Genomic DNA, 12,867 nt, shown 5'->3' with positions numbered 1-12,867 from the left:
AACCAATGAATGAACAGCATTGTGACAGGCAGACTGGTCAATAAACCTTCTGATTCTAGAAATGTTCCTTAAATAAAAAGTGACTGTGCTACAGATATGAGAGATATGGTACGACATTGACATGCGGGAATCAAATATGACTCCGAGGTTTCGTATTTTTTCTGATGGTCTAATGATTGTACCATCAACATCAAGTTGAACATTTGGAAGATTGCGCAAGTTATAAGTAGAGGCCGCAACAAAAAAATAAGTTTTTTGTCATTTAGTTTTAGCTTATTCACTATCATCCACTGTCTTATATCTGATATACAATTCTGGAGTTTGACCAGTGCATTATTGAGAGCTCCAGGAGTCTTCGGATTATACATAATTAATCATCACAATTAATCATATTATCAAGCATACAACTGATTGCTCAACTTTGTGTTACTAGACCCAAGCCACCGAAACAATTGTTGGAGCGTTGTGGTCTGTTGGTTCTGACTCTTGCCTTTAAGTTTAAACAGAGGGTCGTGGATTTGAAGCCCAGCCATGTTGTAATTTCTTTCAGCAAAAACTGATCCACATTATACTGCTCTCAACCCAGGTAAGGATTAATTCCTCAAAGGCACCAAGCTCCTTTAGCAGCTGGAGCTGAAGCCGGGGTAATATAGTGCACCATTGAATAGGTAACTAGGTAATTGGTGCCTTAAAAATTATATATTGAGATATATTATTATTGTACAATTGCATGAAAGACTCATTCCATTTTTTCCTCACAGGCAAGATTATATGCAGAACATGGGACCCAATCCGGAATACCTCGCTGGACCAAATAAAGAGAATATCACTGGACCCGTGGAGAAGACCGGCAGAGATCCCACCCTTGTAACAGGGCCAGACCAGAATAACTGCAATGGACCTGAACCTAATCTTGCCAAGGGGTCTATGTTTACAAGAACCAGTGGTCCACTGTCTACAGAGCTATGAGTCTGTTGTCCTAGGATATTCTAAACGAGGGTGAAACCTCTGAAACCAGTTGAACAGATCAATGAAAGCTGCAGAAATATTAAATATAATACTAATATAGCTACGAGCATTAAAATGTCCAGAACGCTACTTCTATCATGGAGATCCTCCCACTAGCAATGCCACCATGATCTGTGATGTTATAGTTTTGGGGAAAAGAAAAATTAACTCAGCTACGAGAAAACCTGTTTTTAGTGGCTACTAAAATTGTCTCCCATTTAAAAAGAATATGTGTTAATATAAAACCTAGTGTAGTAGGTTTCACGGTACACCATGTATCTTTCTAGGGCAAGTTTTGGTCCTGAAAAGGACTACCCAAACTCGATGTCTCGACAACTGTGTTCCTGTTGTCTTCAGAAGAAGTTGTTCAGGAAGGTTCTTGTTGTCCTGAAGATGTCAAGAATTCACTTGTCGAAACGTCGAGTTTGGGTGGTCCTTTTCAGGACCAACACTTTCCAAAAAAAGATACATGGTGTACCGTGAAACCTACCACACTATACTTCTTCGCCGTGGAAACCTTCAGAAGTTTGATATAGAACCCGTCTTCAGTGACCACTTTTTCTGTGTCTCTTGGATGGCCTTATAGACAGGTTTGACAGTACTTCCCATTGATGTAGTCTTGATAAGTGTTTGCTGGCAATTGATGATTTCCTATGTCAATATCTCAATGTACTGAGCGTAGTTATATGATATCAGGAATGTCGCAACACATACTCTAGCTCTCTGTGTTTAGCTTGGCATACAGCATCTGTAAAGTTTGAGCAATGTTCGTGGACATACTTCTGTGTTATTGACAGTGCAATGCTTCAAAACTTGACACTTTATGACAGGATTAAAGATTAAGTAAGTGTGGTCATTGACTTGTCGTATTTGACGATATGTAATACATGTACAATGTATAATCTTGAATTTAACAATACCCATCTTATGTGTGCCAATGTAAGAAAATGTACATTAGGTTGATATAAATCATTGTATGTGTCGTTGGCCGTGAAGCATTTTGGTAGTTGTGGATTGTTCATTCTAACCACAATTACATTTTTTCTCATACTAGTATCATGAAAAAGTATGTATCATGAAAGTTTTAGACCTCTATAATATTTATTGTTACTATATATATATATTGTGTACTACAATTCTCTTTCCTTTTCTTGCATCCTTTTAAAATAATTTACAAAATGTATATAGTCCCTTTTTCACTTTTTATCCTTCATTAAGCATGCATTAATAATTCACTGGGACAAAAACAAACTTGAGCTTTATTAAGATATAAAGGAAAACAGACCCAACTTTATAAGAAATAGTTTGGTGGTAGTAAGCTTCAGCTTTTTGCTATAAAATTGAGTGAAAATATGAAAATTGGTTCATTGCTTTCTTGGAGTACAAGATGCAGAAGAAGTTCGGGTAGCTTCATACAGTGGAGTCCTGTGGCCATTTGGATTAGTCTTTGGACTTTCAAACAGAGGATCGTGGGTTCAAATCCCAGTCATGGTGTAATTTCGTTCAGCAAGAAATTTATTTGCTGTGTGTTCCACTCAACCCAGATGAGGTAATGGGTACCCGGTAGGATTTATTCCTTGAATACATTGAGCTCTACTGATAAAGTGGTAGCTCGCTAAAACCAGGGTAATAATAGTTTTGCTCTGTATCCCAGAAAAGAGTGCTATAAATACAGATATCATTGTCATTATTACTATCATTATAACAGATTAATTCGTTAAGCAATTCTTGGGAGTTAATAAGGAGGTTTTGATTTCTCACCCATGGCACAGAAGATATTTGCAGAAATCAACCTTATTGCGCACAGATTCTTCGCACACTTACACGATCCGCCTACAACACAATTTTTAACAAATCGCATTGTGCATTAAATATGAAAGTTCCAAAAAGTAAAGATATATTTGAAGTTTGCCATACTAGCTTTGCTAGGAATACTAAAATCAGAATTCTGCTTTGCTCCAGTACTTCGGTCGGAGTAAAGCCCAAATTGACTTCAAGTTGCAGCTGATGATGATGTAATAACCATTCCCCTGTTTGGAAGTGAATTTGTTTTTTATTCCTATGGGGAGGCTTGTAAGTTGTAACACACTGGAATTTTTATTTTGTCATCTATATCACTATTCAGAACTTTGTTCATTCAGATTTTATAGGTTGGAATGTTCATGTATCAAGTGCTCATGCAATTTCTTTTCAAATCCAATCACATTTGCTTGTGTAGTGTGAGCGTTCTCTAATTGCAGTTTTGGATGAGTGAAGGCTTTTAGTACAATTTGGATACTGACTGTGATAACTACAAACATGTAAGAGTTGGCTCTACTGTACTTTTGAAATTGTAACATTCATTAGACCAGCAATTGATTATTTCATATACTCCAAGTGATATTGGATTATGACATGTATTTTATATATATTTTTTACATTCATATTCTTTTTGGATTTAATGTTTTTATTACCTGATATTGATGAATTTCATATTTAATCATTTAAAAATAAGTTGTCTCTTTTAAAAATCCTTTTAAAAATGTTAGTGTAAAAAATATAGTATTGATATTGTTAAAAAGCAAGTTTCTTAGTGTTTGGTGTCGTATAGATTTTATGTTACTTGCAGATATATATGTATAAATGTATTTTATTTTGTAAATGTGCATTATGTGTATCCATATAGTGTCAAATATATTATGATATAATATATTTTCTTTGTCAAGCATGTATTATTTATACAAGTAGCAAAAGATTGTAGATGTAATAGGCTTTATGACATGTCTAGAAATTTCTCATCAGATCATTCATATCCAAAATATTTATGACTCAATATCATGAAAGATATATATATATCGTTTAATTGATTGCAACTTCATTCATAAATTCACAAAATGTAAAAAATCATAGCCATATAAATACAGTTTATATGTACAATATTTCAGTATACCAACTTACAATCGAGAATATGGAAGACCAATTTTGAATTATATGAACGGAATGTAAAAAATAAGGGTGAGTGAAGATAATACAGAATTAGTATAGCCATTAGAATTGTTGGAAATCAGGAGAAAATTTTATGAATCGATTTGATATCACTATGAAAGTCTAACTTGCATTTGAATGGCAAAGAGCAAAGTTTGTTATTCATGCTGTCTGAAATAGTCTTAAATCATATGGCTGAGTACCGGTAAATAAATTTATGCCCATTACACGTCTTCTGTGACCAAAAATTCTGATTCACTGAAAAATTTTGACCCATTTTTGGTTAGTTTTTTTTTTATCCATGTAGCCAACTGGCTGCAACGTGAATTTTAATAAGATTTCTAAAAGAATTTATAACCAGAATGAGATGATGATGGTGATAATTGAGGTTATAATGATGATGATGTAATGAAGTATATGATGATGATGATAATGGAGGTTATAATGATGATGATAATGCAGGATGTGATTGTGATGATGATAATGGAGGTTATAATGAAGCAAGGTTATGTTGATGATGGAGGTTGTGATGGTAATGGAGGTTATAATGATGATGATGTAATGAAGTTTATAAAATATGTGTATTATTTCAAGCATCGCGATTGGCCAATACGCGTCACATGACATCCAACTTTTTTTGTGCACTGCACGGCAGTGCAAAAGGTGCGCAAAGAAAATTGACATTGCACGCTCAAGCAAACCAGTGCGGTAGAAGTCCAACAAAACTGTACTGTAACTTTAAAAAAAAAAATTTCTGTGTTGCTATTTTATAAAACAAATAATGCACTTGCTCTGTCGTGCGTAAAAGTAAATGCAGAGAAAGCTCGGTTTCTTCAGATGGAGCACACTGGGCACTCGCCACAAGCGGCTCGTGCACAGTGCGGCACCTATCTAAAGAAACCTTGCGTGCTCTGCATTTCCACTAACGCACTCGGCTGCATGCATTATTTGTATAATATGATGATGATGAATGATAATGGAGGTTATAATGATGATGATGATAATGAAGGATGTAATGAAGCAAGGTTATGTTGATGGAGGTTGTGATGGTAATGGAGGTTATAATGATGATGTAATGAAGTACATGATGATGATGAATGACAATGGAGGTTATAATGATAGTGAAGAATGTAATGATGCAAGGTTATGTTGATGGTGTTGATGATGGTGGTTGTGATGATGATAATGGAGGTTATAATGATGATGATAATGAAGGATGTAACGAAGCAAGGTTATGTTGATGGTGTTGATGATAATGGAGGTTATAACGATGATAATGAATGATGTAATGAAGCAAGGTTATGTTGATGGTGTTGATGATGATAATAACAGAGGTTATAATGATGATGATAATGATAATAAAGGATGTAAGTAATGAAGGTGTTGGTGATGATGATGGAGGTTATGGTGATGAGGATAAATGAGGTTTTCATGATGATGAAGGATGTAATGTAGGTTATGTTTACGATGGTGGAGGTTATGTTGTTGGTGATGATAATGGAGGTTATAATGATGATGATAATGAAGGATGTATGATGATGATTATGATGAAGACACCTGATGACTGTGATAATGGGGAGCTCTGGATTTCTTTACCAATGACACTCGTATTCATGGGCAGCAAATTAAATTTCACCATATCCAATCCAGTTATTCTGTGTCATGATGAATGAAAAATCTGAATCTCCTTATTTATGCTAATGGTAATGAAGGTGATGGCAATTATAAGGAGAGTGAAGTGAATCAGTATTTTAATAATGATTTTAAAAAAAAAGTTTTCTTATATTTTGACTGTCTTAATTCTATCGTTTTTCCTTTAATTTCAAATAGACTATTTGTTTTATCAGCATCTACCAGAAATCTGTCTATATCTCTAACTAACTTATATCTGCATATGCCGACTTAAGAAAAGACAAGATTTCATTAATTTATAGTGCAAGCCTATTTTGGAAGCTGCATTGGACTCCAGATATCAATTTTGTTTTAAATCATTTGTGACAGTGGGAACTATAATAACAGGAACATTAATGATTTAAACAGGTAATTTTTCTTTTCTCGTTGATGGCTAGATGTCGGATACCTTCGTTCACAAGGGGAAAAAATGGGGCCTCGTACTCGCAGCGGGAATTTCGAATTGATGAACTTTTCTGTTAATTTTGTAGAAATTTGGGCTAGATTTGATGTTTAAAAACGTATCAGTAGACCTACACAGCATTACCGGTACTCTTGTATATTCCAAGTTGGTCTGATTTTACCAATAGCAGGCGAACCAGTATAGCCTGCCACTCCACGACCTCGGAAATTTGAGCGGATAGACATGCCACTCGGGCTCTCAACGCAACAGGTCTGGGCCGCTGGATCCCCGTGCATGCTCCAGAGCAATTCCTTCCAAAATCCCGCTTCTAATTCGGCCGCGGATCCCTGACTCTAACGTTACTAATAGTAATACTAGTCGAGTCGTGAGCAGCTGACCCTGAACTTTACATTTGAGCCCGTGCTGACCGACCATCATCATGTTAGATTCAGCATTGAGCAATATTATTAAGGAGGTATTTATCTTTAACCTGATTCATTTTATTTGTGCAGTTTTTGTCAGTGCCGGGTAAAAATGGCAAAGGTACGGTAATATGATTATATGGCAGAGGTAAAAATGGCAGAGGTAATAATGGCGAAGGTAAATATGGCAGAGGTAAAGATGGCAGAGGTAAAAAAAATGGCAGAGGTAAAAAAGGCAGAGGTTAAATTGACAGAGGTCGTATACTAGCAGCTGCCACGTATTTTATCCACCAAAATATATTATATAGATAGGCTCCTAGAGTCCTTCTTCTCAATTTTTTAATCAGTGGTTCATGATTGCCAAAAAAAATTCTTTCAGGAGCAGATGTGAAATGATTTGTATGTTGATATACTTGAGGTACAATAAAAACCATTTTCATAAAAAAAAAAAAAAATGACATTTCATTTTTTTTTATTACACCATACCATTTTGTCTCATTAATTATCATTCTTCCTTTTAATGCCAATTCTCTTTGCCATTGGTATACCACGTTTTTCTTCTTGTTTTTCGCTATTTTTTTCTCCTCCTCCACCTCCTACATCCCCCTTCATTAAATATTTCACCTCTTTTGCTCTTTATTTGATTTGGTTTTTATTATAAGTGTCATATAGTCTTCATTATATAGGCCTATTTACGTATTTTCCTCCTCATGCTCCCAAAAATAGTTTACTTTCATGTCACTCTCTATCAACAAACGTCATAAACTTAAAAGAATTCAAACGACAAGCAAAATAATATACATCACGGTAGAAGCCTTTTTTTTCTTTTTGAAAATAATCACATTTAACAGTTATACATAAAATGTAAATGTTAACAAATATTGGCATTGATGTAGAAGCCTTTTAATAATTTATTCTTGCTAGAAAGACCAACATGTTAAAGCAGATACTCCCCTTTAATACATTTCGGGGGAAAAAAAACAAAAGAGAAAGGGGACAGGTAACTGCGCTATGCCAACCGAGCAGCAGGAATCTTCCAGTTATAGCAGAAACAAGTTCATGACGGATGAATATATTGTTATGTGATGATATCTCACATATTCAATATATTAAAAAACAAATCAATACATATTTAATAACATATCAATACATAATCAATACTTAATCAAATCTTTTACAAGAAGTATAACAGGAAACTATATGTCTATCAATTCCATCTTTCTTAAGAAAGTATTACTCATTCTTCTTCCAGCTAAACTTTTGACGCACGCACATAAATCGGTTTCTTATTCACTATATTTCATCTTCTCCCTAAAAGGTCAACTCCCTCCAATTCAGAATAATTATATTTTGGTCAAGCATTCAAGGTTGTCAAAAACCTGTTTGGCTGTAAAGTCTTGACCAGAACAATTATTAAAGGGGTTAGAGAACTTCTGAAACCAATTCATAATATAGATTGCATGGTTACAGAATAGATTGCAGATATAGAGATTGGAGTCTAGATTAGAGAATGGTGTAGAGATAGAGCTATAGAATAGTTTACATTTTACACTACATTAGATTGCAGAGGTTATATTATATATTCAGAGTATAGTCACCATCAGACTTGCTCATGTAAGAGAAATTGCACTTTTTGACATAACATAACTTATACCTATTAAATTTTAACAGAAATTACACTTAAACATATACTTATTTACATCTACAATTGGTACATCACAAAGAGCAGAGCACTTGTGATGTACCCACGCCATACAGTAATCACATCCAATCCACTCATCATCATTCATCATCAAACATTCAGGGCATACATACACATCATCGTCATCATCATCCACCCTCACACTCTTCTCTCTCCTCTTACCGCCCTTTTTTTTCTCTCTCTCTGCCTCTCTTTCTTTCTTCTCTCTCGCTTTCCTCTCAATCACTTCTTTCATCCGCTGTAACTTCTCTCTTACTCTCCTCTCCCGTTCTAGTTTCCTCTGCTCAAGTTCTTGTTGTCGTTTTCGCCTCTTCTCCTTTTCAACTTCCTTCCTTCTCTCTTTTTCCACTCTATTCTGTTCCCGTTCCTCTCTTCTCTGTTTTTTCCTCTCCTCCTCCGCTCTTTTCTCTCTCGCTCGTTCCTCGGCGAATCTTATAAACGCCTCTCCACTTATTGCCTCAGGCAGTTGCCTTTTCCTTCTCCTTTGATTTGAGACTTCAATCTCGGGATAAACGAGGCATTCATCTAGCGACGGCGAGATGAATGCCTCGTTTAGAGGCCTGTCTCCACATGGAGCATCACCATGGATACTCGGAAGTATCCACGATGCAGCTGACTCCATGTTCCCGATGAGCTGATGACGAAGATGGTGCATCATCATCAGGTTCATCGGGTTGAGATGACCTCATGTCATCGTCTACCGGAATAAAAGCACTATTCCTAGATGATGGTGTCTCTCCTTCTTGAGGATTCTTATCTATGAAACTGTACAAGTCTGCTGGACGTAGTAGCTCTTCACGAAACAATTTCGTAAACGGGTAGATCCCTGCTGCCCGAAAACCAGAAGATGCAATTTCTGGCTTCCCCAGAAGCTCCTTCCACGCGCCGGCGAACACGCGCGAAAACGTCACTCTTGTGACATAATCACCGGGGTTTTGGTAACGGAACTGCTCCTCCGCTCGATTCCACGATGCCTTTAATGATCTGAACACAGACACATCGCACGGCTGGAGGATGTGCGTAGCATTGAGAGGGAATCGGTACAAAAGAATCCGATTCGCCTCACAATGCTTCGCTACCTCCAGCGTTTGATGTGCCGAAAGGCCATCGACGAGCAGGAGCACTGGAAGGGGTACTTTCATCTGGACCAAATACGGCTGGAAAAGATTAGCAATGAAACCATAAAAGGCTTTGCTATCCATCCAGCCGTTTTTGGTCCTAGCAAAGAAAGCACCCCTTGGCGCTCCTTGGTATGCAGAACCGTCACCGTGTCGCCCCGGTAAAACAATCATTGGTGGCAAAAAGCTACCACTCGCGCATGCAGTGACAAGCACAGTTACCTGTCCCTTTTCAGCATTCTTAAATTGTTGGATGACTTTCTCGCCTTTTAATGACAATACCCGATCAGATGCTCTCCCACCAAGCGGGAATCCTGATTCGTCGGCATTGAAGAGTCGATTTGGCTCATCGAGAATGCTTCTTGCATTGTTTTCTCCTAAGAATTCTTCCAATTCTTTGAACCATCTGTGAATGAGGGAGAAACACAAAGGTATGTGGAACACCTTCACTCATATGTATTTGATTAATGACTTGCATGTATGATGGGGGTTGGGTGTAGACATTTTAATATTTTGAAGCCTTATTTTTGTCTTTTGATTAACACACACACACAAAATATTATTTCAGTAATTTGTTCCATATATTATTGTCATCCATTTAATTTTGTACCAAAAATGAATGAAACTTAGCTGGTTACTTTTTCCAAATGGCTGTTTAAAAATTGATTGTCCAAACACACAACAACTAGGATTATGCCATTCATGAAAATCTTGATGAAAATCTTGGGCAAAATATTATCATGGAAAGTGACTCGTTTCCTAGAAGAAGTAGAAGAAACAGGAGAAGAAGAAAATGAAAAAAGGGAGAAGAATAAGAAGAAAATAATAGGAACAAGAAAAATAAAAGGAAGAAGAAAAAGGAAAGAAGGATATAATGGCAACATGTTATTAAAAAAAGAATACTCGGTCTGTATTTAACCTATTTTAACAGAAATATATATATAATTGTGAAGACATACTTGTCTATTCGATTCTTTGTAACTGCTGTACGCTCTTTTCCAATTGGTTGTGGCTTCCGGAAAACTAATTGAGGGTGCCTTGCACGGAAACTGCTCCACCAACGCTTCCCAGGCTTGTTTTCTACAAAGGGGTTTGCCCTGCCATCTTTGTCAAGCATTTTCTTCACGACCTGAATAACAAGAAAAGCAAAGACTTTCATTTTATTCTCCATCTTTATTTGAGTGGATTAAATACCTTTCTGCAATTTTCTTGAAAGATCATGGTGTTATGAGGAATATTTCCTTTTCTTTTTTAACAGTTACATGTAAGAGCTAATGAATAATTTATAGTGTTATACAATTATTATTCTTCATTACTTTATATGTCTTTATTTTAATTTATTGTATTATTAGCTGTGTTAATAGCATTATAATCTATATAACAAATATAATTGTCAAAAATTATCTTCCATTATAACTATTAGTATCATTGTTTTTATTATTATTATCATTACCATTCATATTATTTCAATTTTTACTATCATTATTATTGTTGTTGTAATAACAGTAAGAAAAGTAGTAGCCCTTAAGCAGCATTACCAAAATTGCAACATTCTTATCGATTTATCACGTTAGCTACATGATGAAATTGGTTTTGTTAATGACAGACAAGTCCACCCAAACCCGAAGTTTATTCAAATAATAGGAGAAAAGTCAAATTTCATCAAAATTGGATGTAAAATAAAACATTTTATTTTTTTTCTTTAATTTCAGTCACAAAACAGTTAAATGCACATCCTGGTCCAGTCAGTATGCAAATGAGGGGATTGATAACGTCACTCACTATGTAATGTGCATGAAATATGAAATAATTTCATTTTCTTCTCATTCTTACGTGAAACAAAAAGTTTTATTCATCCAAGAATATGTAGAATTAATTCAATTTTGTTATCATTTTATGGTTCAGTCAAGTTGGTCCTAATTGTCAAATCTGTAATTTGACATAATTCAAACAATAAAAAAATAGTGAGTGATGGATATCATCCACTCTCTCATTTGCATGCATGTCACTGAGTTGTGCATAAAACTGTTTTGTGAAAAATAAGTGAAACTTACAAATATCATAACCTCCTTATTTTACATCCGATAACGATTATATTTTCAGCGATATTTTTGTTTGATTGTTCTTTATTGTTACCAATCAACATTTTTCTAGGATGGACTCGACCTTTCACGAAGCATCAGGAAGAAAATTTTTCTGCATACTTACGGACTGAATGTCTCCCCTGGTTTGTCCAAAACCGATTCTCCCCATCTTGATCGTCCATCGTACTATCTCCTCCTCCTCCTTCTCTGTGAGGAATGGTCGTGGACCGAATCTCGAAACCGATGTCGGAGCTCTCCCTGATACTTTGTCACGCAGGGTTTCGTAGGGAATTCTATATTCCTGTGAAGCCTTTCTTATCGAAAGCTCACTGAACCGTACTCTACGTAACGCCGCAGCTACGTCGTCCTGTTTCCATTTAGGAGCACGGGGCATGATCTAAGGGAGAAATAGAATTTGTTCATCATCAAGTCATCATTATCCACCAATATCATTTTCCACCATCATCATCATCATTATTATCACATCACCAAATTATTATTATCATGAAATTATTATCATTATCCATCATCATCACCAAATTAGTATCATCATTATCCACCACCACCATCATTTATCATCTTCTATCATCATCATCATCGTCATCATCATCATCATTCACCATCATCGTCAATTCGTCATCATCATCATCATCACCAAATTATTATCATCATTATCCACCACCATCATTCATCATCTTCTATCATCATCATCATTATTATCACATCATGAAATTATTATTATCATCATCATCAACATCATCATCATCCATCACCATCATCGTCAATTCGTCATCATCATCATCATCACCAAATTATCATCACCAAATTATTATCATCATTATCCACCACCACCATCATTCATCATCTTCTATCATCATCATCATTATTATCACATCATGAAATTATTATTATCATCATCATCAACATCATCATCATCCATCACCATCATCGTCAATTCGTCATCATCATCATCATCACCAAATTATTATCATCATTATCCACCACCACCATCATTCATCATCTTCTATCATCATCATCATTATTATCACATCATGAAATTATTATTATCATCATCATCAACATCATCATCATCCATCACCATCATCGTCAATTCGTCATCATCATCATCATCACCAAATTATCATCACCAAATTATTATCATCATTATCCACCACCACCATCATTCATCATCTTCTATCATCATCATCATTATTATCACATCATGAAATTATTATTATCATCATCATCAACATCATCATCATCATTATCCATCACTTCATTATCCATCATCATCATCGCCAAATTATCATCATTATCCACCACCATCATCGTCATCATTGTCATCATCACATATTCACATGAAATTATTATCATCACCTATCATCATCCCCATCATCATCATCATCATCATCATTATTATCCATAGTCAGTTAATCACCATCATAATCATCCATCATCAAGTCACTTTTATATTCTTAACATATCTCATAATCTC

General features: G+C 35.5%; 2 protein-coding genes across 3 annotated transcripts in view; one reads left to right on the top strand and one right to left on the bottom strand.

Annotated features, from left to right (window-relative positions):
• Positions 1 to 4,201, top strand: part of LOC129264450 (mucin-5AC-like) — a 31,633-nt gene extending 27,432 nt beyond the window's left edge. For both annotated transcript variants that reach the window (XM_064102604.1, XM_054902326.2), the window contains one exon: positions 762 to 4,201. In XM_064102604.1, coding sequence (XP_063958674.1) covers positions 762 to 969 — 208 coding nt within the window. In that variant the 3' untranslated portion in view covers positions 970 to 4,201. The remainder of the gene's footprint in view (positions 1 to 761) is intronic.
• A 4,171-nt stretch (positions 4,202 to 8,372) lies between these two features.
• Positions 8,373 to 12,072, bottom strand: LOC129264576 (uncharacterized). Its single transcript, XM_064101444.1, has 3 exons — positions 11,497 to 12,072; positions 10,248 to 10,417; positions 8,373 to 9,694 (listed from the first exon to the last, which is right to left on the bottom strand). Exons 1-3 carry the CDS (start codon positions 11,764 to 11,766, stop codon positions 8,749 to 8,751), a joined length of 1,386 nt encoding a protein of 461 aa, XP_063957514.1. The 5' UTR covers positions 11,767 to 12,072; the 3' UTR covers positions 8,373 to 8,748.
• Between the last annotated feature and the right edge of the window lie 795 nt (positions 12,073 to 12,867).

Source organism: Lytechinus pictus, chromosome 7, assembly GCF_037042905.1.
Source record: "Lytechinus pictus isolate F3 Inbred chromosome 7, Lp3.0, whole genome shotgun sequence".
Taxonomy (NCBI): domain Eukaryota; kingdom Metazoa; phylum Echinodermata; class Echinoidea; order Temnopleuroida; family Toxopneustidae; genus Lytechinus; species Lytechinus pictus.
Note: the sequence above shows the minus strand (reverse complement) of the source record. Positions and strands in the feature narration are given on the sequence as shown.